This window comes from Arachis ipaensis, chromosome B4 (genome assembly GCF_059453495.1).
Source record: "Arachis ipaensis isolate K30076 ecotype BB chromosome B4, ASM5945349v1, whole genome shotgun sequence".
NCBI classification, from domain to species: Eukaryota; Viridiplantae; Streptophyta; class Magnoliopsida; order Fabales; family Fabaceae; genus Arachis; species Arachis ipaensis.
This window is the reverse complement of record NC_142439.1, coordinates 6,041,275-6,065,725: the sequence shown is the minus strand read 5'-3', so window position 1 is coordinate 6,065,725 and position 24,451 is coordinate 6,041,275. Positions and strand designations below refer to the sequence as shown.

Sequence of the window (24,451 nt, the reverse complement as noted above, 5' to 3'; positions counted from 1 at the left end):
TTGAAATACATTCGTATTGATAATGGTGGTGAGTGCTCAGGTCCATTTGATACTTATTGTAAAGAGCATGGTATAAGACATCAGAAAACTCTTTCGAAGACTCTTTAGTTGAATGGCTTGGGTGAAAGGATGAACAGAATATTGGTTGAAAGAGTTAGGAGCTTATTGTCACTGTTTGGATTGATAAAATTCTTTTGGGGTGAAGTTTTGAGCACTGCCATTCATGTCTTGAACCGGACACCATGTGTTCTTTTGCAATCTGAAGTGACAAAAAAAGTATGGTCAGGTAAAGATATTTCTTATGATCATTTAGGAGTATTTAGATGCAAAATTTTTGTTCATATTCCCAAAGATCAGTGGCGGAGTTTAAACAAAATTTTGGGGGACCAAAACTTCAATATAAAAATTTAAGATTAAATTCATCTGATGATGCAACTTTTTGAATTTTTGAAGGTTGTATCTCACTTTCTTCGTGATTTATTAAAGTAGAAGAACTATTTATAGGTGTTGATATTGTAGAAGTTATACGTTCTCATTTTTGAATATTAGTCTTTTTCTTAAAAAATGCATCAATTCTTTGATTTTTCATCATTATTTTATATAAAAATTTAAATATATATCCTGTAAAATATATTAAAAAAATTAGAAGGATAAATATTAAAATTTATAATATTTATTAATTTTTTTTATCAATTTGTACAAATACAATAATATCAATACTTATTGAATATTCTAATATTTTTTATCATATGAAAAATTAAATTAAATAAACAGTAATATATAAAATAATATTAAATTAAATAAATAAAAAATACCTAATTTTAAAATGAGAAGCAAAACGTATTTTTATAATGAGAAACAAAGTAGTAAGCATGATGATTTTTGTTAGATAATTTTTTTTGTTAGATGTGTTGTGAAGCCAATAAAGGTCCACTCTAGAAATTATTATGCAATGAAAGCAAGAAGTAGGAATTAAACTTGGATACCCTAAGAACTACTCTTTATTTTTTGAAGAATTACTGCTAATTTTTTTTATAAAAAAATTGGAGGGCCATGGCCCCCATTGCCCTAGTTAAGCTCCGCCACTACCAAAGATGAGATATCCAAGTTTGATGCAAAGATTAGGAAGTGTATTTTTATTGGCTATAGCATGGATGAGTTTGGTTATAGGGTTTGTAATCTTGTTAACAGGAAGGTGATTCGAAGTAGAGATGTTGTCTTTGTTGATGATCAAACATTGAATGATATTGATAATGCAGAGAAGGCAATGGTTCATCCTAGTGATGATTTTTCTGACTTAGATATTACTCCCTCTATGCCTGTGATGAAAGATGGTAGAGTTGAAGTTCACAATAATGAACATGATATAGGTGCAAGTGAAGATGAAACAGTTGATTTGACGCTTGATGAAGTTGGTGATGATGATTATGATGAACAACCAACTTTAAAAATTTTTGCAAATACACTCAGAAGGTCTACAAGTGAGAGAAATCCTTCATCAAGACATTTTTCACATGAGTTTGTCTTGTTGACTGATGGGGGAGAAACTAAATGCTTTAGAAATGCTGTTGAAGATGGAAGCAAAGCTCAATGGCTTGAAGCTATGTAAGAAGAAATGAAGTCCTTAGTTGAGAATGATACCTATCAGTTAGTGAAGCTACTTAAAGGAATGAGAGTTTTGAAGAACAAATGAGTATTTAGAATCAAGAATGAAGAACACAATTCTAAGTTTCGGTATAAAGTTAGATTGGTTGTTAGAGGATTTAGTAAGAAAAAAGGTGTTGATTATGAGGAGATTTTTTCTCCTGTTGTGAGGATGTCATCCATTCGTATTGTACTTGGATTAATAGCTTCTCTTGATTTGGAGATTGAGCAAATGTATGTGAAGACAACTTTTCTTTATGGTGATTTGAATAAAAAAATCTACATAGAGCAATCGAAGGACTTTGTTGTTAAAGGAAAGGAAGGCCTTGTGCGAAAGTTTAAGAAGAGTTTTTATGCGTTAAACCAAGCTCCAAGTCAATGGTACAAGAAATTTGAATCTGTTTTAGGAAAGCATGGTTATCATAAGATAACTTTAGATCATTGTGTATTTGTGCAAAAAAATTTTGATGGTGATTTTATCATTTTTTTTGTTTTATGTGAAAGATATTTTGATTGTAGACAAGAATACTTTGAGGATTAATAAGTTAGAAAAATAGTTGAGCAAGTTTTTTGCTATGAAGGACTTGTGTCCTGCCAAATAGATTTTGAGCATGACTATTACTCGTTATAGAGATTCCAAGAAGCTTTATTTGTCACAAGAGAAATACATAAAGAAGGTACTTCAAAGGTTTGGCAAGAATGATGGCAAATGTGTTGCTAGTTCTTTTACTCCTCATTTTAAGTTGAATACCAAGCAGTGTTCAACCACTGACGAAGAGAAACAAGCAATGGATGAAATTCCTTAGGTCTCAGCGGTTGGAAGCTTGATATATGCTATGGTGTGCACTAGACTAGACATTGCTCATGCGGTTGGTATTGTGAGTCATTTCCTCTCTAATCCAGGTAAAGAACATTGGAATGATGTTAAATGGATTATGAGATATCTCAAAGGTACAACTAACTTGAGTTTGAGTTTTGGAGGTGAGAAACTTTTGCTAGTTGGCTTTACTGATGCAGACATGGTAGGAGATATTGATTCTCGAAAGTCTATTTTAGATTATTTGGTCAAGTTTGTAGGAAAAGTTATTTCACGGCAGTCAAAGCTACAGAAATGTGTTGCACTTTCTACCATAGAAGCAGAATTTATTGCAGCAACTGAAGCATGTAAATAGTTGTTGTGGATAAAGAAGTTCCTTCAAGAGCTTGGTTTTAAGCAAGACCGTTATGTATTATTATGTGATAGTCAAAGTACTATTCATCTTGTTAAGAATTCTACTTTTCATGCAAGATCTAAACATATCGATGTTATGTATCATTGGATACGAGATGTGTTAAATTTTAAGTTGTTGAAACTTGAAAAAGTTCACACTGATGATAATGGTGCTGATATAATAACAAAAGTATTGCCAAGAGATAAACTTCAAATATGTTGTTTGATCGTCGGGATGGTGAGGGCATCCACCTAGTTGAAAAGGGGAGATTTGTTGGGTTTTTTTCTCTCCTTTGTGAGGTCCAAGCCCAATTTTTTGGGGTGTCTTCTTGCACCCTTGTGTCACTATCCTAATCAGATTTTTTGGGGTCATTGAGAGTGAAAGAGAGTGGCCACAAAGTGAGAGAGGAGAGGAAAAAATAGAATTTTTGGTTTTTTTTTTTTTTTTTTTTGCAAAGTAGCAGATTTTAAACAGCAGTTTTTCATTTGTTCACCCTTGAATCAGCCTGAAATTTGAACTGCAACTTCATCTCATCTTGTTCTTCATTTTGAATGGTGGAGATTTTGATTGGAGGTCTGTAGATGGAGAAATATGCTTCGAACAACAGCTCTGTTATTAGGTATTTTTTCATCTTCTTGTTACTCATTTATAAGTTTTGGTGCTTTGATGTGTTGGCTGGTTGTATGTCCGATTTGTGTTTTGTTTGCAACTCTCTTGTACTTCATATTTGATTATAGTGGAGTCATTTCCTTGGTTTGGTGACTCGTGATTTTTACCTTTCACATTGAAAGATTTTTCACGTTAAAATATCGGTGTGTTCTTATTGTTGCTTTAGTTGATATATTTGCTTGCCTATGATTACTGCCATATTATGTTGTGAGTATTTTTATATTGTTCTTGTATTAGATATTTGTGTTGTTTTTGCTACTATACTCTTTCAAGTACTTAGGGGTGGCAATGAGTGGGGTAGGGTAGGGTTTGGATCCAACCCTAACCCTACTCGTGGGTTGAGATTTTTATATAAACTCAAGCCTACCCTATCCGCAGTTTGATAATTTTTCAACCATAACCCTACCCGCTCTTAACCCGCGTGTACCCGACCCTATCCGCGGGTTATAAAAAAGATACAATTTTATTATATAACTTGATGATAATTTAAAATATAACTAATTTTTATGTAAAAAAGAATATTGAATTATCAATTAATGATTTTCTTTTAGTGGCTAAGAATATTTTACATTCAGTGAGAGGTATTTAATTCAACATCCACTTAAAACATATTTTTATATAAGTATATAACATATACATATATATAGAGTGCGGGTTGGTCGGGTAGGGTTGAGACTCAACCCGCACCCTACTCGACCCGCACGAGAACCCTACCCACTGTGGATCGGGTTGACAACCCTACTCAACCGGGTGGGGTCGGGTTGAGTACCCACAAGTAGAATACATATTACCACCTCTACAAGTAGTTAGTATAAAATATGACTTTATTTAATTAAACTCTTTTAGATAATATTACAACTCTAAAATTGGTCCAATTTCAAGACTAGTAATTATTTAGGTTACTATTCACGTTTTTCTAGTGCTAAGAGTTTATCCAGAATGAATTTAGTTTATTGTGAAGAAAATTATACAAGGAGAATAATCTTACAACTAATATTTGGTCAATCTCATTTTTTTAGCTAATTGTAAACTAAAGAAGATTTGGTTCTTTAGCTTATTGGGCTTTATTTTTATTATTTAAATAAGAAAGTGGATGTATTTTCTTTTGGTATTTAATTAATTGATTTCAAGCCAACCATGTTGAGACTCTTTAGATGGTATGTCAACGTTTGGTCTACCGATGGGGGTAAACCTATGAATAAATTTAGTCAATACTTTTCAAGAAGAGAATATTTGAGTAGTGATTTCTTCTTTATTTCCCCTCTTGGATTTGTATCAAAATGTGGGGGTTCTTCGAAATGCAAGCATTGGCAATGGTCAAAATAGAACTTTATGCTATCTAAACACAATATTATGCCTTACGTAAATTTCACGCACTCCATCGTTTAAAAGTTCAATTTATTCCTTCCATATTTTGAGCATGTAATAATAAATTTTATTCTAGGTGATTCAAGACAATTAATATTATTTTACACAACTCACTCGTTGCTATTTTGCATACCAGAACAACATGGGAACTATTCTTTATTCAACAACTATTTTGCTGAGAAGGGTGCTTATTCTAATAAAGATATATACGCATGCAATTCAAGAGGAAATAGTTTGCAAAACTATTCTAAGTTATTTTATTTGTGGTCAACAGTATAACATTATTCTAACAACTCAATCTTTTATGATTTTTTTTCTTCTTTTTGTTCTGGTCAACCTCACTATTTTTTGGACATTGACTTACTGTTTATTTTGTCAAACATTTTATGAATTATTTTTTGGGCCCGGAACAGGTTTCTGATAAACTGGGTTACCATATTAAAATTTGGGCTTGAAACTGGGCCTAGATCCATATGCTTATACGTTGTTGTGAAAATGCGCCGACTTGATATACCAAAAAGATGTTGTCTTTTTTTGGTCAAGTGGATTAAACAGTCCCAATCTTAGATATTATACATTTATATTCATATTTCATACACCCACACAACACACTTACGCACGCTATATGGGTATTATGAGTTCTTTGAACAACATCCAACTTCAACTAAGATTTGAACTCGGATACAGCTTGCAACAGAACATATAGATATGCCATCCGTACTAGACCTCTGCTGCAAAAGATGTTGTTGTCTAATAGTTCATTGTATTCATTCATACCAATAAGAAAAAGAAAAATCTTTTAGTAAATGGAAGTGTTAGGACTTAGGAGAGTACGTAACGCATGTCATATTGTCATGGATTCCGTTGCAATTACAAAAGCAGTTAAAATTAAATGGAAGGAAGAGGCACTATAAATGTGAGCATCTACCAACTGCCACATGACCCACTAAGGTACCTCCAAAACAGCATGGAAACTGTTGAAAATAAATAAGTAAATGAAAAAAGGTGTTAGACTTAGAGCATTGAGAACATAATGAAAGGAAAAAAAAGCAAAGCATGGTGTGAATGGGAAGAAAGGCGAAATGAAATGAAATGGTGGCGTAAATGCGGTAGCTAAAGCCCAGTTGTATGTGTTGATTGCTAAATGCTAATGCTCTCTCTCTTTCACCACTCACCAGTCACCAGTCACCAGACAGCTATTACTACTGAGTACTCACTGAGTACTCATGAACCAGCACACCACTGCACCACTCCTCACTCACTTTCTTCAACCTCTTTTTCCTCTTCTCCTTCCAATGTTGCTTCTCACATCTTGAATGCTTTTCTATTCGCCCACCCATCATGCTAATCAACCTTCACCTCTTCTTCTTCTTCCTCTCTCTCTCTAGCTGTAAGTCCCTCTCTCTCTCTCTCTCTCTGTTAGGGCATGACTCTACAGGGTTTCAAGTTTATTACTTTATTATTGGAACCGGTTTTTAGTGTATATCATTTCTCTCAATTACCCAGTCTTTCTCTGTTATTTTCCAATTATCAATTGAATCAGTTTGTATGCTCAAAACAGTGACCACAATTAGGGTTTAGTATTTGGTGAGGGGACTGCTACATTCACTGCATTGGGACTTTTACTTTCTACTTTGAACAAAACAAAGAATTGGTTGTTGATTTGTTTGCTTTGAGCTAAGTAATTGCTTCTCCTTTTGCTGGCTAAGCTGATCATCTTGGTTAGTGGTTGTATACTTATATCACAATTCATTCATTCCTTTTGTATTATGATGAATTTTGTTAAACTGTAGTATATATTACTCTGATCGATTAAACTGTGGTTTCGGGTTGGGAATGCTTGGAATATTATCAAAGGAGCTTCAGCCATTTAGCCTTTTCTATGAAGAATTCATCTTACAGGATACCGGTTAGGTTCAATTAATTAATGCTATTAGGGTTAGGAAATTCGGCATCACATTCACAATAGTTGACAAAACCCCTCTCTGCTCAACATTAGAGAGCTGGATATCTTGTTGACTCAATCAGTCATTCTCCTTCTTGTCCTCAGCTTAGCATTTAGTTGCATAGATCTTTAGAACTTCCTTGTTTTTAGGTGATGCATACACTATTAGAGTCTCTAATTCGCTGCTGTTAGACTCGGTTGGCATTGCAATGGCTGATGGACATCCAAAATAAAATCAAATTGATATCTGGACACTCCCAGTGGTACAAATCGCTCGCTCTGTTCCGTTTTATTTGTCACTGAAAATTTGTATCCATATGCATTAATTTAAGGATGTACCAAATGTTTACCATGACATAAAAGGAAATTAAGATAGTAATAAATATTGAGCTTGCTACATGTTTTCAAGTTTACGTGGCTTCTGGCTTATATGATATGTCTTGATATATTAACTTTTTACTCTGGGCACAAGTTATATTGAGATGTATGAATTTTGATTCCAGCAAATAACACAATTTTTCATGAGTGATCTCTGAAAGAACGAGGACATGCACATGGTTAAATATTATCTCTTACTGGTGTTTTGGTACAGGTGCACATGAGTCCCATAGCAGTAGATTAGATCATCTTCAAAGTTCTGTACCTCAGGACAACCATGTCGATTTTATGCTGCCGGAAATCTCACCTATTGGTGCTCCGCAGCCCTTTCTTCCTCTTCTTGCACCTTCACCGTTGGCTCCATTCACGAATACCTCTATCCCAAAGTTATCAGGTTCTTTTCTGTATAATAGTTGTGGCTTGTTTAGATTTCAATTGCTTGCATTTGGATTATCTCTCTCTTTTGTCTAACCATCTCATTGCATGCATATTGCAGGACTCTGTGTTTTGAACTTCACAGCTGCTGAAAGTTTGATGAGTATGACAGCAATTGATTGCTGGGAGGTTTTTGCACCGTTTCTGGCTAATGTAATATGTTGTCCCCAGGTGGAAGCGACTCTCACGATTCTGGTTGGTCATTCCAGTAAACATACCAATGTACTGGCCTTGAATGGGACCACTGCCAGGCACTGCCTTTCGGATGTGGAGCAGATTTTGATGGGCCAAGGTGCCAGTGCTAATCTGAGGCAGATATGTTCAATTGGTACTTCGAATTTCACTGAGGCATCTTGCCCAGTGAAAAATGTGGATGAGTTTCATGACATGGTGGATACTTCTAAACTCCTTACTGCCTGTGAGAAAGTTGATCCAGTGAAAGAATGTTGCTACCAAGTTTGTCAGAATGCTATATTGGAAGCTGCAACAACAATTGCTTCAAAAGGTCCTGATCTTATGGGCATAGATGCACTGCGTGTTCAAACTGAGAACTCAAGTCGGATCAATGATTGTAAGAATATTGTCCTTCGGTGGGTAGCTAGCAAGCTTGAACCTTTTCAAGCAAAGAAAGTTCTCAGAGGGCTGTCTAATTGCCATGCTAACAAAGGTCTTTTTTTTTTTCTTTTTTTTTGCTTAGCAAAAAATTTTAACAGTGATGGTCATCAAACGATAAGTTTAGCTGGCTCTAGGTGATTTTCAGTCAGTCTATGTTATATACATATGGGCTGATACTTCTGTCCCTTACTACTGCATTCCTTTGCCTAAATCTTTACTTTGTCTCTTCACTGCAGTTTGTCCACTGGTTTTCCCCGACATGAAGCATGTTTCCAAGGGTTGTGGGGATGGGATAAGTAACAAGACAGCCTGCTGTCATGAAATGGAAAGCTATGTGTCTCACTTGCAAAAGCAGAGCTTCATCACAAACTTGCAAGCTTTGGATTGTGCGGATACTTTGGCAGCCAAATTAAAACGATCAAATATTACTGAAGATGTTTATAGCCTCTGTCACATAAGCCTCAAGGATTTTTCCCTCCAAGGTTACCTTTTCTTCTCTACTCCAGTACTCCTGTTTATATGCAACAAAATTACACTCAAGTTCCCATGATATATTATATCTGTTAGTAATATTTATTTCCTCTTTGTGCCTGTGCCTTTCAACTTGTGTGGAAACTGATGATGTGGATGCTTCAGTTGGAAGCCAAGGTAACAACTACACTGAAACATTATTTCCAGATATATGAATCCCCTTAGTTTAGATTTTTGGTTGAGATATGACTTGCTGCATTGTTTTCCCTAAACAGCGGCTGGTTGTCTGTTGCCTAGCTTGCCTTCGGATGCTACATTTGATAGCACTTCTGGTATTAGTTTCCTTTGTGATCTAAATGACAATATCCCAGCTCCCTGGCCTTCCACCTCTCAGTCAACAACTTCATCATGCAATAAATGTATGTTTAGATAATAAATAACTTTGGGCAGCAACCTGCTATTTATTTATTTATTTTTGCTGCTATTTCTTTGTGATCTTTTGATAATTCTACCTTCATTGGTACCGCAGCTGTCAACATCCCTGCTCTTCCTGCAGCAGCATCTGGTCAAAATTGTAAGAACCTGTTCAATTTCTGGTTTATCAGTAATACGCTAACTTCTTGTGATCGTTTAAGGTTTTGACTAGAATAATCGAATAAATGCTTGCCATAAACATTTAGGTTTTTAAAGAGATCTTAGTATCAGCTATACATGTCTCACTAAAACATAAAGCAGATTAAAACCGTAACCGAATCTGATTACTAAGATTTAGGAAGCAGTAGCGCCATATCTTATGCATGGAATGATATCAGCATCTCCATTAGTTTGGTGCTTGCTCCTGACTGATTTTAAATGATCTGCAGGTCTCTACAGCCGTAATGTGCTGTTTTTCCTGTTTGTTGCTTTATCATTTCTCCGTATGATAGTCGCGTAACTATAAATGCTGCTTCCTTATTCCTACAACAAGAAGGATTTTTTTGGGCAGGCATTTCGCCAAAGGTTAACAATGACCATTGAAATATTACCAGATTGATGAACTCAATCGAAGGTGAAGTCCAGCCAGTTTCTAATCTTGTTGATTCATGATTCTTATTTGCTTGTGTAATAAAATATTTGTATATAGGAAATTTAGAAAGCATAGGTTATACACTGTAACTTATTGAGGTTGGTATGTAAGCCAGGATTGCATTTGGAGGCTTTTTGTAATCACCCTTTCCTAGCTATAGGCATTTCATTCAGGACGAAGATTCTTAAACAGTTAAACCTATTAACTTGTTAAGATCTGTCCCAAACCCATCACTTTCACAGCATGCCCCATTCTCAGTAATGAGATCTTGATCTTGTTATTTTGTTCATAGTAAAGTTCATGCATATATACTCGCTGGCACTAATAAAACCTGAATAGCACTTCAAGTATACTGCAGAGCAGATCGAATAAACATTCCAAAACATGATAATCGTAATCCCCACATTAATTTGTATATTGTTTGCAACCGGATTTGTATGCCGTTGGAATGAATCAATCCAAAGCCTTACCAAATTTATTTTTAAGCTATGTCAGTATTCATTTATTCGTTAAGTTCATTCTATTGGAGGTTCATTAGTTAAATTAGTATGCCTGTTACAATTTCAAGATATGTCTTCCAAAAAAATTGAAAGGTCAATTATCCGAGGTAAAATTAGGAGAGAAATTAACAAAAGTAAAAAGAAATTAAATATTTTTTGAGTGACAAATTAGTCTCTATATTTACCCAAAAAAGAAGAAAGTTAATATGTCTCACAATATAAAAGTTTAGAAATTAACGGTTAATAAACAAATATTAGGGATTAAAGTTACTATTTGAGACCTACTTTCGAGTTTTACTAAAACGAGAAAAAAAATGCAAAAAACGGCAAATATGTTAAAAATTTGGCTTTTTTATCTAATTAAATATCTGAGAAGCTTTTATTCCCAAAATACGCACCCATTGAAACTGATCCTAAAATACGCATACCCAATTCGTGCCCGGCAACCAAGAAATGGAGTTTGCCATCACTTCAGGGCTGACGCCAACGAAATGGCGCAGGCACAGCAGCTTTCTTCATTTCGTTGCTGCCATGCACGAAATGGAGCAACCTCACTGACGGCGCACACAAGGTGGTGCACCTCAAGGCCAGCGCATGCGAATTGGCCCAAGCTGCTGGCGGCGCCAACGAAATGGAGGACCTCGTCCCTGGCGCCCACGAAAAGGAGGTCAACGTAGTAGCTGCACATGCATTGATCATGTTGGGAGGCAGGAGACACTTGGGAAGGAAGCCAAGACCATTATAAAAGGGTTGTGAGGGAGGGGACCTCATGCACGGTTAAAGGGATCATAGGGTAAAAAAAAATTTGTGTAAGTGGTAAAAGGAAGGTAGGAGGTGGTGGTTGGGAGGGCAGTGCTGGGAAAAAAAAGTTTTTAATATGAGTGGAGGAGGGGTTAACGCAGAGGAGAACTTGAACCGGTTGGACGAACATCATATAGCGGCACATTTATTCCATAAGGTTAGTTTACGTCATTAAACTTATTGTTGTTGTTAGCGATTATTAGACATAATATTTTCCATCATAAAAATTTTTGTAGATATTTTGAACTATTGTATTTCTTGCTACCTTATGTTGCAGCCGACACATGTCCTTACTCCTCATGGCACGCTCGTCAATGTTTTCATGGTAGACCCTTGATGAGCGGATAATTTATACGCTTTTTGGCATTGTTTTTAGTATGTTTTTAGTAGGATCTAGTTACTTTTAGGGATATTTTCATTAGTTTTTATGTTAAATTCACATTTCTGGACTTTACTATGAGTTTGTGTGTTTTTCTGTGATTTCAGGTATTTTCTGGCTGAAATTGAGGGACTTGAGCAAAAATCAGATTCAGAGGTTGAAAAAGGACTGCTGATGCTGTTGGATTCTGACCTCCCTGCACTCAAAGTGGATTTTCTGGAGTTACAGAACTCGAAATGGCGCGCTTCCAATTGCGTTGGAAAGTAGAGATCCAGGGCTTTCCAGCAATATATAATAGTCCATACTTTGGCCAAGAATAGACGACGTAAACTGGCGTTCAACGCCAGCTTTCTACCCAAATCTAGCGTCCAGCGCCAGAAAAGGAGCCAAAACCAGAGTTGAACGCCCAAACTGGCACAAAAGCTGGCGTTCAACTCCAAGGAGGACCTCTACACGTGTAACAATCAAAGCCCAACCCAAGCACACACCAAGTGGGCCCCGGAAGTGGATTTATGCATCAATTACTTACTCATATAAACCCTAGTAGCTAGTTTATTATAAATAGGACCTTTTACTATTGTATTTGGCATCTTTGGATTACCTTATGATCCTTTGATCACGTTTTGGGGGCTGGCCATCTCGGCCATGCCTGGACCTTTTACTTATGTATTTTTAACGGTAGAGTTTCTACACTCCATAGATTAAGGTGTGGAGCTCTGCTGTTCCTCAAAGATTAATGCAAGTACTACTGTTTTCTATTCAATTCATCTTATTTCGTTTCTAAGATACCCATTCGCACCCAAGAACGTGATGAAGGTGATGATTATGTGTGACGCTCATCACCATCTCCCCTATGAACACGTGCCTGACAAATACTTCCGTTCTACATGAAATAAGCTAGAATGAGTATCTCTTAGATCTCCTAACCAGAATCTTCGTGGCGTAAGCTAGAATGATGGCGGCATTCAAGAGAATCCGGAAGGTCTAAACCTTGTCTGTGGTATTCCGAGTAGGATTCAATGATTGAATGACTGTGACGAGCTCCTAACTCGCGATTGCAGGGCGTTAGTGACAGACGCAAAAGGATAGTAAATCCTATTCCAGCATGATCGAGAACCGACAGATGAATAGCCGTGCCGTGACAGGGTGCGTGAGCATATTATTCACTGAGAGGATAAGATGAAGCCATTGATAAGGGTGATGCCTCCAGACGATTAGCCGTGCCGTGACAGGGCATTGGATCATTTTCCCGAGAGATGACCGAAAGTAGCCATTGACAGTGGTGATGTATCACATAAAGCCAGCCATGGAAAGGAGTAAGACTGATTGGATGAAGATAGCAGGAAAGCAGAGGTTCAGAGGAACGAAAGCATCTCCATTCGCCTATCTGAAATTTCTACCAATGAATTACATAAGTATTTCTATCTCTATTTTATTATATTAAATTCGAAAACACCATTATCCATTTATATCTGCCTGACTGAGATTTACAAGGTGACCAGAGCTTGCTTCATACCAACAATCTCCGTGGGATTCGACCCTTACTCACGTAAGGTATTACTTGGACGACCCAGTGCACTTGCTGGTTAGTTGTATCGAAGTTGTGACAATCATGAATTAAGATCAGAGCACCAAGCTTTGGAGCCATTACCAGGATTTGTTCGAGCCTGGAGATCACAATTTCGTGCACCAAGTTTTTGGCGCCGTTGCCGGGGATTATTTGAGTTTTCGGCAAGCTTTTGGTCCGGTAACATCAGTGCCAAGTTTGATCCGGCAACAACACCAAGTTTTTGGTGCCGTTGCCGGGGATTGTTCGAGTTTGGACAACTGACGGTTCATCTTGTTGCTCAGATTAGGTAATTTTCTTTTTATTTTATTTTCAAAAATTTTTTCAAAAATATTTCTAAAATTTTATCATCTGTTTTCGAAAAAAAATAATAAATAAAAATGTTTTCAAAAATTTTATACAAAATTTTTAAGAATGAATTCTAGTGTTTCATGAAGCATGTTGAAGCCTGGCTGGCTGTAAAGCCATGTCTAAATTTATTTGGACTGAGGCAGCAATTTGTTATCAAGAGCAATATACTCTGGTGTTAAAGCTTGGCTGGCCATTGGCCATGTCTAGTGTTTTGGACCGGAGCTTTCATTGAAAGCTTGGCTGGCTAGTGAGCCATGTCTAATTCCTGGACTGAAGCTTTAGACTAACAATGCAAGATTCCTGGAATTTATATTAAAAATTTTGGAATCCTTATTTTTTCTTTTTCATAATATTTTCGAAAAAAAAAATCCAAAAAAATTAGAAAATCATAAAAATAAAAAATATTTCCTGTTTCTTGTTTGAGTCTTGAGTCTTGTTATAAGTTTGGTGTCAATTGCATAAGCATCTTGCATTTTGCGAAAATTTCATGCATTCATAGTGTTCTTCATGATCTTCAAGTTGTTCTTGGTAAGTCTTCTTGTTTGATCTTGATGATTTTTTGTTTTGTGTTGTTTGGTGTTTTTCATATGCATTCTTTAATTCTTGGTGTCTAGGCATTAAAGAATTCTAAGTTTGGTGTCTTGCATGTTTTCTTTGCATTAAAAAAACTTTTCAAAAATATGTTCTTGATGTTCATCATGACATTCATAGTGTTCTTGGTGTTCATCTTGACATTCATAGCATTCTTGCATACATTCATTGTTTTGATCTAGAAATTTCATGCATTGCATCTTTTTAGTGTTTTTCTCTTGCATCATAAAAATTCAAAAATAAAAAAAAATATCTTTCCCTTTCTCTCTCATCAAATTCGAAAATTTGAGTTGACTTTTTCAAAAATTTTTAAAATCAAGTTGTTTCTTATGAGTCAAATCAAATTTTCAATTTGAAAATCTTATCTTTTTCAAAATCTTTTTCAAAAATCAAATCTTTTTCAAAATTCTTAGTTATTTTCGAAAATTCCAAAAATATTTTTCAAAAATCTTTTTCTTATTTTTATACCAAATTTTCGAAAATAACATAATCAATTAATGTTTTGATTCAAAAATTTGAAGTTTGTTACTTGCTTGTTAAGAAATATTCAAACTTTAAGTTCTAGAATCATATCTTGTGATTTCTTATGAATCAAGTTATTAATTGTGATTTTTAAAAATCAAATCTTTTTCAAAACAAATTTTTATCATATCTTTTCAAAAATATCTTCTTATCTTATCTTTTTTCAAAAATATGATTTCAAAATATCTTTTCTAACTTCCTAACTCCTTGTCTTTTCAAAATTTGTTTCAACTAACTAACTAACTTTTTGTTTGTTTCTTAACTTTTTCAAAACTACCTAACTAACTCTCTCTCTCTCTCATTTTCGAAAATATCTTCCCTCTTTTTCAAAATTTCTTTTTAATTAACTATTATTTTAAATTTTAAATCTTAATTTTCGAAAAAATACTAACAATTTTCAAAAAAAAAAAAAAACCATTTTCGAAAATCACTAACTCTTTTTCAAAATATTTTTCGAAAATTATCCCTCTCCCATCTTATTCTATTTATTCATTCATATCCTAACATCTCATCTCACATCTCTTCCATCCTTACAGTTGTGTTTCTTCCTTTACATCACATTCTTTATCTCCCCCTCTTTTCTTCCACTTACACAGGGATCCCTATACTGTGGTATAAAGGATCTCTATTATTATTATTATTTTTCTGTGCCGTCTTCTTTGTCATATGAGCAGGAGCAAGGATAAGAACATTCTTGTGGAAGCAGATCCAGAACCTGAAAGGACTCTGAAGAGAAAATTAAGAGAAGCTAAAATACAACAATCCAGAGATAACCTTTCAGAAATTTTCGAACAAGCAGAGGAGATGGCAGCCGAAAATAATAATAATGAAAGGAGGATGCTTGGTGACTTTACTGCACCTAATTCCAATTTACATGGAAGAAGCATCTCCATTCCTGCCATTGGAGCAAACAACTTTGAGCTGAAACCTCAATTAGTTTCTCTGATGCAGCAGAACTGCAAGTTTCATGGACTTCCATCTGAAGATCCTTTTCAGTTCTTAACTGAATTCTTGCAGATATGTGATACTGTTAAGACTAATGGAGTAGATCCTGAAGTCTACAGGCTCATGCTTTTCCCTTTTGCTGTAAGAGACAGAGCTAGATTATGGTTGGATTCTCAACCCAAAGACAGCCTGAACTCTTGGGATAAGCTGGTCATGGCTTTCTTAGCCAAGTACTTTCCTCCTCAAAAGCTGAGCAAGCTTAGAGCTGATGTTCAAACCTTCAGACAGAAAGAAGGTGAATCCCTCTATGAAGCTTGGGAAAGATACAAACAGTTGACCAAAAAGTGTCCTTCTGACATGCTTTCAGAATGGACCATCCTAGATATATTCTATGATGGTTTATCTGAGCTATCAAAGATGTCACTGGACACTTCTGCAGGTGGATCCATTCACCTAAAGAAAATGCCTGCAGAAGCTCAAGAACTCATTGACATGGTTGCTAATAACCAGTTCATGTACACTTCTGAAAGGAATCCTGTGAGTAATGGGACGCCTATGAAGAAGGGAGTTCTTGAAGTTGATACTCTGAATGCCATATTGGCTCAGAATAAAATATTGACTCAGCAAGTCAATATGATCTCTCAGAGTCTGCATGGAATGCAAGCTGCATCCAACAGTACTCAAGAGGCATCTTCTGAAGAAGAAGCCTATGATCCTGAGAACCCTGCAATAGCAGAGGTAAATTACTTAGGTGAACCTTATGGAAACACCTATAACTCAACATGGAGAAATCATCCAAATTTCTCATGGAAGGATCAAAAGCCTCAACAAGGCTTTAATAATGGTGGAAGAAACAGGTTTAGCAATAGCAAGCCTTTTCCATCATCAACTCAGCAACAGACAGAGAACTCTGAACAAAATACTTCTAATTTAGCAAATTTAGTCTCTGATCTGTCCAAGGCCACTGTAAGTTTCATGAATGAAATAAGGTCTTCCATTAGAAACTTGGAAGCACAAGTGGGCCAGCTGAGTAAAAGGATCACTGAAATCCCTCCTAGTGCTCTCCCAAGCAATACAGAAGAGAATCCAAAAGGAGAGTGCAAGGCCATTGACATAAGCGCCATGGCCGAACCTGTGAGGAGAGGAGAGGACGTGAATCCCAAGGAGGAAGACCTCCTGGGACGTCCAGTGGTCAATAAGGAGCTTCCCTCTGAGGAACCAAAGGACTCTAGGGCCCATCTAGAGACCATAGAGATCCCATTGAACCTCCTTATGCCCTTCATGAGCTCTGATGAGTATTCCTCTTCTGAAGAGAATGAGGATGTTACTGAAGAGCAAACTGCCAAGTTTCTTGGTGCAATCATGAAGCTAAATGCCAAATTATTTGGCATTGATACTTGGGAAGTTGAACCTCCCTTGTTCATCAATGAACTAAGTGATCTGGATCAACTGACATTGCCTCAGAAGAGACAGGATCCTGGAAAGTTCATAATACCCTGTACCATAGGCACCATGATCTTTAAGGCTCTGTGTGACCTTGGTTCAGGAATAAACCTCATGCCCCTCTCTGTAATAGAGAAACTGGGAATCTATGGGGTGCAAGCTGCTAAAATCTCACTAGAGATGGCAGACAGCTCAAGAAAACAGGCTTATGGACAAGTAGAAGATGTATTAGTAAAGGTTGAGGGCCTTTACATACCTACTGATTTTATAGTCCTGGATACTGGAAAGGAAGAGGATGAATCCATCATCCTAGGAAGACCTTTCCTGGCCACTGCAAGAGCTGTAATTGATGTTGACAGAGGTGAAATAGTCCTTCAATGGAATGAGGACTCCCTTGTGTTTAAAACTCAAGGATCTCCCTCTGCAACCATGGAGAGGAAGCAGAAAAAGCTTCTCTCAAAGCAGAGTCAACCAGAGCCCCCACAGTCAAACTCTAAGTTTGGTGTTGGGAGGCCACAACCAAACTCTAAGTTTGGTGTTGAACTCCCATATCCAAACTCTAAGTTTGGTGTTGGAAAGTTTCAACAAAGCTCTGCCCATCTGTGAGGCTCCATGCGAGCTCACTGTCAAGCTATTGACATTAAAGAAGCGCTTGTTGGGAGGCAACCCAATATTTATCTAATTCTTATTTTTATTTTTTTTCATGTTTTCTTAGGTTCATGATCATGTGGAGTCACAAAATAAATATAAAAATTGAAAACAGAATCAAAAACAGCAGAAGAAAAAGCACACCCTGGAGGAGCATCTGTCTGGCGTTCAGCGCCAGAACAGAGCATGGTTCTGGCGCTGAACGCCCAAAATGGGTAGCTTCTGGGCGCTGAACGCCAGAACAGGCATGGTTCTGGCGTTCAACGCCAGAAATGGCATACAGATGGGCGTTGAACGCCCAAAATGGCCACCAACCTGGCGCTGAACGCCCAGAGTTGGGTACAAAGGCATTTTTACATGCCTAATGGGTGCAGGGATGTAAATCCTTGAACACCTCAGGATCTGTGGACCCCACAGGATCCACTCAGGATCTGTGGACCCCACAGGATCCCCACCTACCTCCACTCACTTCTTCTCACCACTCTCTTTCACACAACCCCATAAATACTCTTCCCAAAAACCCTTCACCAATCACCTCAATCTCTCTTCCCCACTAAACCTTCACCACTCACATCCATCCACTCTTCCCTATAAACCTACCTCATAAACTCCACCTACCTTCAAAATTCAAATCCAATTTCCCACCCAAACCCACCCATATGGCCGAACCTTAACCCCCCTCCCTTCCCTATATAAAGACCTCCATTCTTCATCAAAATCACACAACACACCCCTCTACACTCTCCTTGGCCGAAACCACATCTCCCTCTCCCTCTCCATATTTCTTCTTCTTCTTCTTCTATTCTTTTGTTTATTGCTCGAGGGCGAGCAATATTCTAAGTTTGGTGTGGTAAAAGCATAGCTTTTTTGTTTTTCCATTACCATTGATGGCACCCAAGACTGGAGAATCCTCTGGAAGAGGGAAAGGGAAGACAAAAGCTTCCACATCCGAGTCATGGGAGATGGAAAGATTCATCTCCAAAGCCCATCAAGACCACTTCTATGATGTTGTGGCCAAGAAGAAGGTGATCCCTGAGGTCCCTTTCAAACTCAAAAGAAATGAGTATCCGGAGATCCGACATGAAATTCAAAAAAGAGGTTGGGAAGTTCTAACAAATCCCATCCAACAAGTCGGCATCCTAATGGTTCAAGAGTTCTATGCCAATGCATGGATCACCAAGAACCATGATTAAAGTAAGAACCCGGATCCAAAGAACTATGTTACAATGGTTCGGGGGAAATACTTAGATTTTAGTCCGGAAAACGTGAGGTTGGCGTTTCACTTGCCAAACATGGAAGAGAACGCACGCCCCTACACAAGGAGAGTCAACTTTGATCAAAGGTTGGACCAAGTCCTTATGGACATATGTGTAGAAAGAGCTCAATGGAAGGTTGACTCCAAAGGCAAGCCGGTTCAACTAAGAAGATTGGACCTCAAGCCTATAGCTAGAGGATGGTTGGAGTTCATTCAATGCTCAATCATTCCCACTAGCAACCGGTCTGAAGTTACGATAGACCGGGCCATCATGATCCATAGCATCATGATTGGAGAAGAGGTGGAAGTTCATGAGATTATATCTCAAGAACTCTACAAGGTGGCTGACAAGTCCTCCACTATGGCAAGGTTAGCCTTCCCTCACCTCATTTGCCATCTATGTTACTCAGCTGGAGCTTTCATAGAAGGAGACATTCCTATTAAGGAAGAGAAGCCCATCACTAAGAAGAAGATGGAGCAAGCAAGAGAGCCCATTCATGGAGCTCAAGAGGCGCAGGAAGCTCATCACCATGAGATCCCAGAGATGCCTCAAATGCACTTTCCTCCACAAAATTATTGGGAGCAAATCAACACCTTCCTAGGAGAATTGAGTTCCAATATGGAACAACTAAGGGTGGAACATCAAGAGCACTCCATCATGCTTCATGAAATAAGAGAAGATCAAAAAGCAATGAGGGAGGAGCAACAAAGACAAGGAAGAGACATAGAAGAGCTCAAGGACATCATTGGTTCCTCAAGAAGGAAACGCCACCATCACTAAGGTGGATTCATTCCTTGTTCTTAATTCTTCTATTTTTCGTTTTCTATGTTATGTGCTTATCTATGTTTGTGTCTTCATTACATGATCATTAGTAGTTAGTAACTTTGTCTTAAAGTTATGAATGTCCTATGAATCCATCACCTCTCTTAAATGAAAAATGTTTTAATTCAAAAGAACAAGAAGTACATGAGTTTCGAATTTATCCTTGAACTTAGTTTAATTATATTGATGTGGTGACAATGCTTCTTGTTTTCTAAATGTATGCTTGAACAGTGCATATGTCTTTTGAAGTTGATTGTTTAAGAATGTTAAATATGTTGGCTCTTGAAAGAATGATGACTAGGAGACATGTTATTTGATAATCTGAAAAATCATAAAAATGATTCTTGAAGCAAGAAAAAGCAGCAAAGAACAAAGCTTGCAGAAAAAAAAAAGAAAAAAAAATATAGGCGAAAAAAAAAAAGAAAAAAAAAAGAAAAAGCGAGCAGAAAAAGCCAATAACCCTTAAAACCAAAAGGCAAGGGCAAATAAAAAGGATCCCAAGGCTTTGAGCATCAGTGGATAGGAGGGCCTAAATGAATAAAATCCTGGTCTAAGCGGCTAAACCAAGCTGTCCCTAACCATGTGCTTGTGGCGTGTAGGTGTCAAGTGAAAACTTGAGACTGAGCGGTTAAAGTCAAGGTCCAAAGCAAAAACAAAGAGTGTGCTTAAGAACCCTGGACACCTCTAATTGGGATTTTAGCAAAGCTGAGTCACAATCTGAAAAGGTTCACCCAATTATGTGTCTGTGGCATTTATGTATCCGGTGGTAATACTGGAAAACAAAGTGCTTAGGGCCACGGCCAAGACTCATAAAGAAGCTGTGTTCAAGAATCATCATACTGAACTAGGAGAGTCAATAACACTATTCGAAATCTGAAGTTTCTATAGATGCCAATCATTCTGAACCTCAATGGATAAAGTGAGATGCCAAAACTATTCAAGAGGCAAAAAGCTATAAGTCCCGCTCATTTGATTAGAGCTATGTTTCATTGATAGTTTGGAATTTATAGTATATTCTCTTCTTTTTATCCTATTTGATTTTCAGTTGCTTGGGGACAAGCAACAATTTAAGTTTGGTGTTGTGATGAGCGGATAATTTATACGCTTTTTGGCATTGTTTTTAGTATGTTTTTAGTAGGATCTAGTTACTTTTAGGGATATTTTCATTAGTTTTTATGTTAAATTCACATTTCTGGACTTTACTATGAGTTTGTGTGTTTTTCTGTGATTTCAGGTATTTTCTGGCTGAAATTGAGGGACTTGAGCAAAAATCAGATTCAGAGGTTGAAAAAGGACTGCTGATGCTGTTGGATTTTCTGGAGCTACAGAACTCGAAATGGCGCGCTTCCAATTGCGTTGGAAAGTAGACATCCAGGGCTTTCCAGCAATATATAATAGTCCATACTTTGGCCAAGAATAGATGACGTAAACTGGCGTTCAACGCCAGCTTTCTACCCAAATCTGGCGTCCAGCGCCAGAAAAGGAGCCAAAACCAGAGTTGAACGCCCAAACTGGCACAAAAGCTGGCGTTCAACTCCAAGGAGGACCTCTACACGTGTAACAATCAAAGCCCAGCCCAAGCACACACCAAGTGGGCCCCGGAAGTGGATTTATGCATCAATTACTTACTCATGTAAACCCTAGTAGCTAGTTTATTATAAATAGGACCTTTTACTATTGTATTTGGCATCTTTGGATTACCTTATGATCCTTTGATCACGTTTTGGGGGCTGGCCATCTCGGCCATGCCTGGACCTTTTACTTATGTATTTTTAACGGTAGAGTTTCTACACTCCATAGATTAAGGTGTGGAGCTCTGCTGTTCCTCAAAGATTAATGCAAGTACTACTGTTTTCTATTCAATTCATCTTATTTCGTTTCTAAGATACCCATTCGCACCCAAGAACGTGATGAAGGTGATGATTATGTGTGACGCTCATCACCATCTCCCCTATGAACACGTGCCTGACAAACACTTCCGTTCTACATGAAATAAGCTAGAATGAGTATCTCTTAGATCTCCTAACCAGAATCTTCGTGGCGTAAGCTAGAATGATGGCGGCATTCAAGAGAATCCGGAAGGTCTAAACCTTGTCTGTGGTATTCCGAGTAGGATTCAATGATTGAATGACTGTGACAAGCTCCTAACTCGCGATTGCAGGGCGTTAGTGACAGATGCAAAAGGATAGTAAATCCTATTCCAGCATGATCGAGAACCGACAGATGAATAGCCGTGCCGTGACAGGGTGCGTGAGCATATTATTCACTGAGAGGATAAGATGAAGCCATTGATAAGGGTGATGCCTCCAGACGATTAGCCGTGCCGTGACAGGGCATTGGATCATTTTCCCGAGAGATGACCGAAAGTAGCCATTGACAGTGGTGATGTATCACATAAAGCCAGCCATGGAAAGGAGTAAGACTGATTGGATGAAGATAGCAGGAAAGCAGAGGTTCAGAGGAACGAAATCATCTCCATTCGCCTATCTGAAATTTCTACCAATGAATTACATAAGTATTTCTATCCCTATTTTATTATATTAAATTCGAAAACACCATTATCCATTTATATCTGCCTGACTGAGATTTACAAGGTGACCATAGCTTGCTTCATACCAACAATCTCCGTGGGATTCGACCCTTACTCACGTAAGGTATTACTTGGACGACCCAGTGCACTTGCTGGTTAGTTGTATCGAAGTTGTGACAATCATGAATTAAGATCAGAGCACCAAGCTTTGGAGCCATTACCAGGATTTGTTCGAGCCTGGAGATCACAATTTCGTGCACCAACCCTGCGGATCCAAGCATGGAAATTAGGCGGCAGAGGCTTGAGCCTTATCTAAGACGCACGGGATTTTACCACGCTTCTTTGATCAAGCACTTCGAGTACGACAATCCACTTATTAGTGCCTTGGTTGAACGATGGCGACCGGAGACACACACCTTCCACTTCCCTTGGGGCGAGTGTACGATAACCCTGGAGGATGTAGCAATGCAGTTAGGGTTACCTGTTGATGGTCAGCCTGTTAGTGGTACTTTGAGGTCATGGAGCAAGTTTCACCAAAGAGATATTTGGTAATGGTGTCATGAACTTCTAGGTGAGATTCCCGTCGGCCACGTAAGGACAACGAAGTTCAACATAAAGCTGAAGTGGCTCAGAACTCGTCTTCAACAGATGCCGCTTGACTTAGAAGATAATGGCCTCATGCAGTATGCACGGTGTTACATACTTTACTTGTTGGGAGGTGTGCTTCTTCCGGACAAGGCAAATAACACGGTGCATGTTCGATATCTGCCGTTATTGGCTGACTATGATGCCATCTGCACCTACAGTTGGGGTAGCGCCGTCCTCTGTTGGTTATATCGTGCTATGTGCTTAGCAATAGATTATAGTGTTGAGGGTATGGCCGGTTGTCATACGTTGCTCATGTCGTGGATATACTACAGGTTACCTTTCTTGGCACCGAATGTCATGACACCGTATAGTTTTCCTTTAGCCACGAGGTATGGTATATGTCTTCTCACTTTGTGACTTTTCTCAGCTATCCTTTGCGGTTGGAAATTCTTTTTTTTTTTTAAATTTTGTCGTTGTCCAACAGATGGCAGGAAAAAAAGGACAAAATGACTATGCTGAGCAGCGGTTATTGAGGCACCGTCTGAGGTTGAACAATCTGCACGTGGATGAGGTTAGTGCTAGTTGTTATTAATATGTTACGAACAACTGTGTATATGCTTTTACTGAAGGGGTTTCTTTTATGTGTAGTTTGTTTGGAAACCGTACATGGACCCACAGATTCTGTCTAGTGTTCCGGCTGAATTCCTCGGCCACCCACATGGAGATTTCTATACCGCCGTTGTGCCTCTCATATTTTTCAGATGGATTGAGATCCTAAATGTTGACCGAGTGTTGCGTCAATTTGGGGGAAAGCAAGGACCTCCAAACCCTCCGCTTAATATTGATACTTTCCATCGACAGTCGGCCAGCAATAATGACGGATGGTGGCCCGTTAGACTATCTGAGTGGTTTGAGGTATGAGCAAACCGGCGAGGTGATGCATACAGGCTGCACATTGATCGTGCAGATACATTGCGTCCCAGTCAAGATTACTATAGGTGGTACTGCAACAGAACAAGGAGGTTTTTGTCTGCCCCTGATGCATTCCATGATCCAAGGCAGGAAGTTGTCCCTGCAGGCACACCGGAAGAGTATGGAAGAGGCCCCGTTGTTAATTTGCCACCGGTTCCCCGAGACCATCGTCGTCGCCGTCCTCGCAGAGGCAGAGTTGAAGAACATGCTGACCCTGGGGAGGATAGGCCGGATTTACCAGAGGAAGACCGCCCCGGTTTTGAGCCAGACATGGGTTACCATGCTCCATCACAGCCTCTTCCAGTTCCTGGGGACTACTACTACCCGCAACCTTTTGTTCAAGCGGAGCCTACCCAGCCATCTTCCATTCAGCATTTTATGCCATATCGTCGGCCCTCATCAAGGTGTTACAGCCATTTAGGTGGCTCCAACCCTCTTATCCAACCCATCATCTGTGGCGATGCTACGGGATCCTCACTGCTAATTAATTCAAGGTAGTACTGCGCCTGCTCTTGCGTCTTCGAATAAGCGGCATTAACTAGGTGTCTTTTGGCTTCCTTACTCTTGAAACTTGTTGCGAAGTTGGAAGCAATATGCCGTACATAATAAACATTGTGTTCCCAACCACATCCTTCACGCTCCAATGCGGCCTTTATTGCAGCATGCCTGTCGGAGATAAGAAGAACTCCTGGCCTAGTCGCTACATGTCTCCTCAAATTGGTCAGGAAGAAGTA

The 24,451-nt window shown here is 38.3% G+C and overlaps 1 protein-coding gene and 1 non-coding gene across 4 annotated transcripts; one reads left to right on the top strand and one right to left on the bottom strand.

Annotated features, from left to right (window-relative positions):
• Nucleotides 1–5,840: 5,840 nt before the first annotated feature.
• On the top strand, nt 5,841–10,011 carry LOC107638624 (putative GPI-anchored protein At1g61900). Of its 3 annotated transcripts, none has more exons than XM_016341974.3 (8): nt 5,841–6,282; nt 7,430–7,609; nt 7,712–8,317; nt 8,502–8,747; nt 8,902–8,913; nt 9,012–9,155; nt 9,266–9,310; nt 9,600–10,011. In XM_016341974.3, exons 1-8 carry the CDS (start codon nt 6,234–6,236, stop codon nt 9,668–9,670), a joined length of 1,353 nt encoding a protein of 450 aa, XP_016197460.1. In that variant the 5' UTR covers nt 5,841–6,233; the 3' UTR covers nt 9,671–10,011. The 3 variants fall into 3 exon arrangements, with proteins under 3 accessions (XP_016197460.1, XP_088341766.1, XP_016197461.1); XM_016341975.3 differs by lacking the exon at nt 5,841–6,282 and adding an exon at nt 6,341–7,100; XM_088485640.1 differs by lacking the exon at nt 8,902–8,913.
• A 5,702-nt stretch (nt 10,012–15,713) lies between these two features.
• Nucleotides 15,714–15,821, bottom strand: LOC148566548 (small nucleolar RNA R71). The gene has a single exon (XR_015881765.1). It is a non-coding gene; the product is annotated as a small nucleolar RNA R71 (small nucleolar RNA).
• Between the last annotated feature and the right edge of the window lie 8,630 nt (nt 15,822–24,451).

Excerpts from the sequence above, each read along its gene's own strand:
- LOC107638624 (XM_016341974.3), top strand. The coding sequence starts at position 6,234 with ATGCTAATCAACCTTCACCTCTTCTTCTTCTTCCTCTCTCTCTCTAGC. Across the intron at positions 6,283-7,429 it reads CTTCCTCTCTCTCTCTAGCT|GTGCACATGAGTCCCATAGC; the intron begins GTAAGTCCCTCT and ends GTTTTGGTACAG. Across the intron at positions 8,318-8,501 it reads TAATTGCCATGCTAACAAAG|TTTGTCCACTGGTTTTCCCC; the intron begins GTCTTTTTTTTT and ends TCTTCACTGCAG.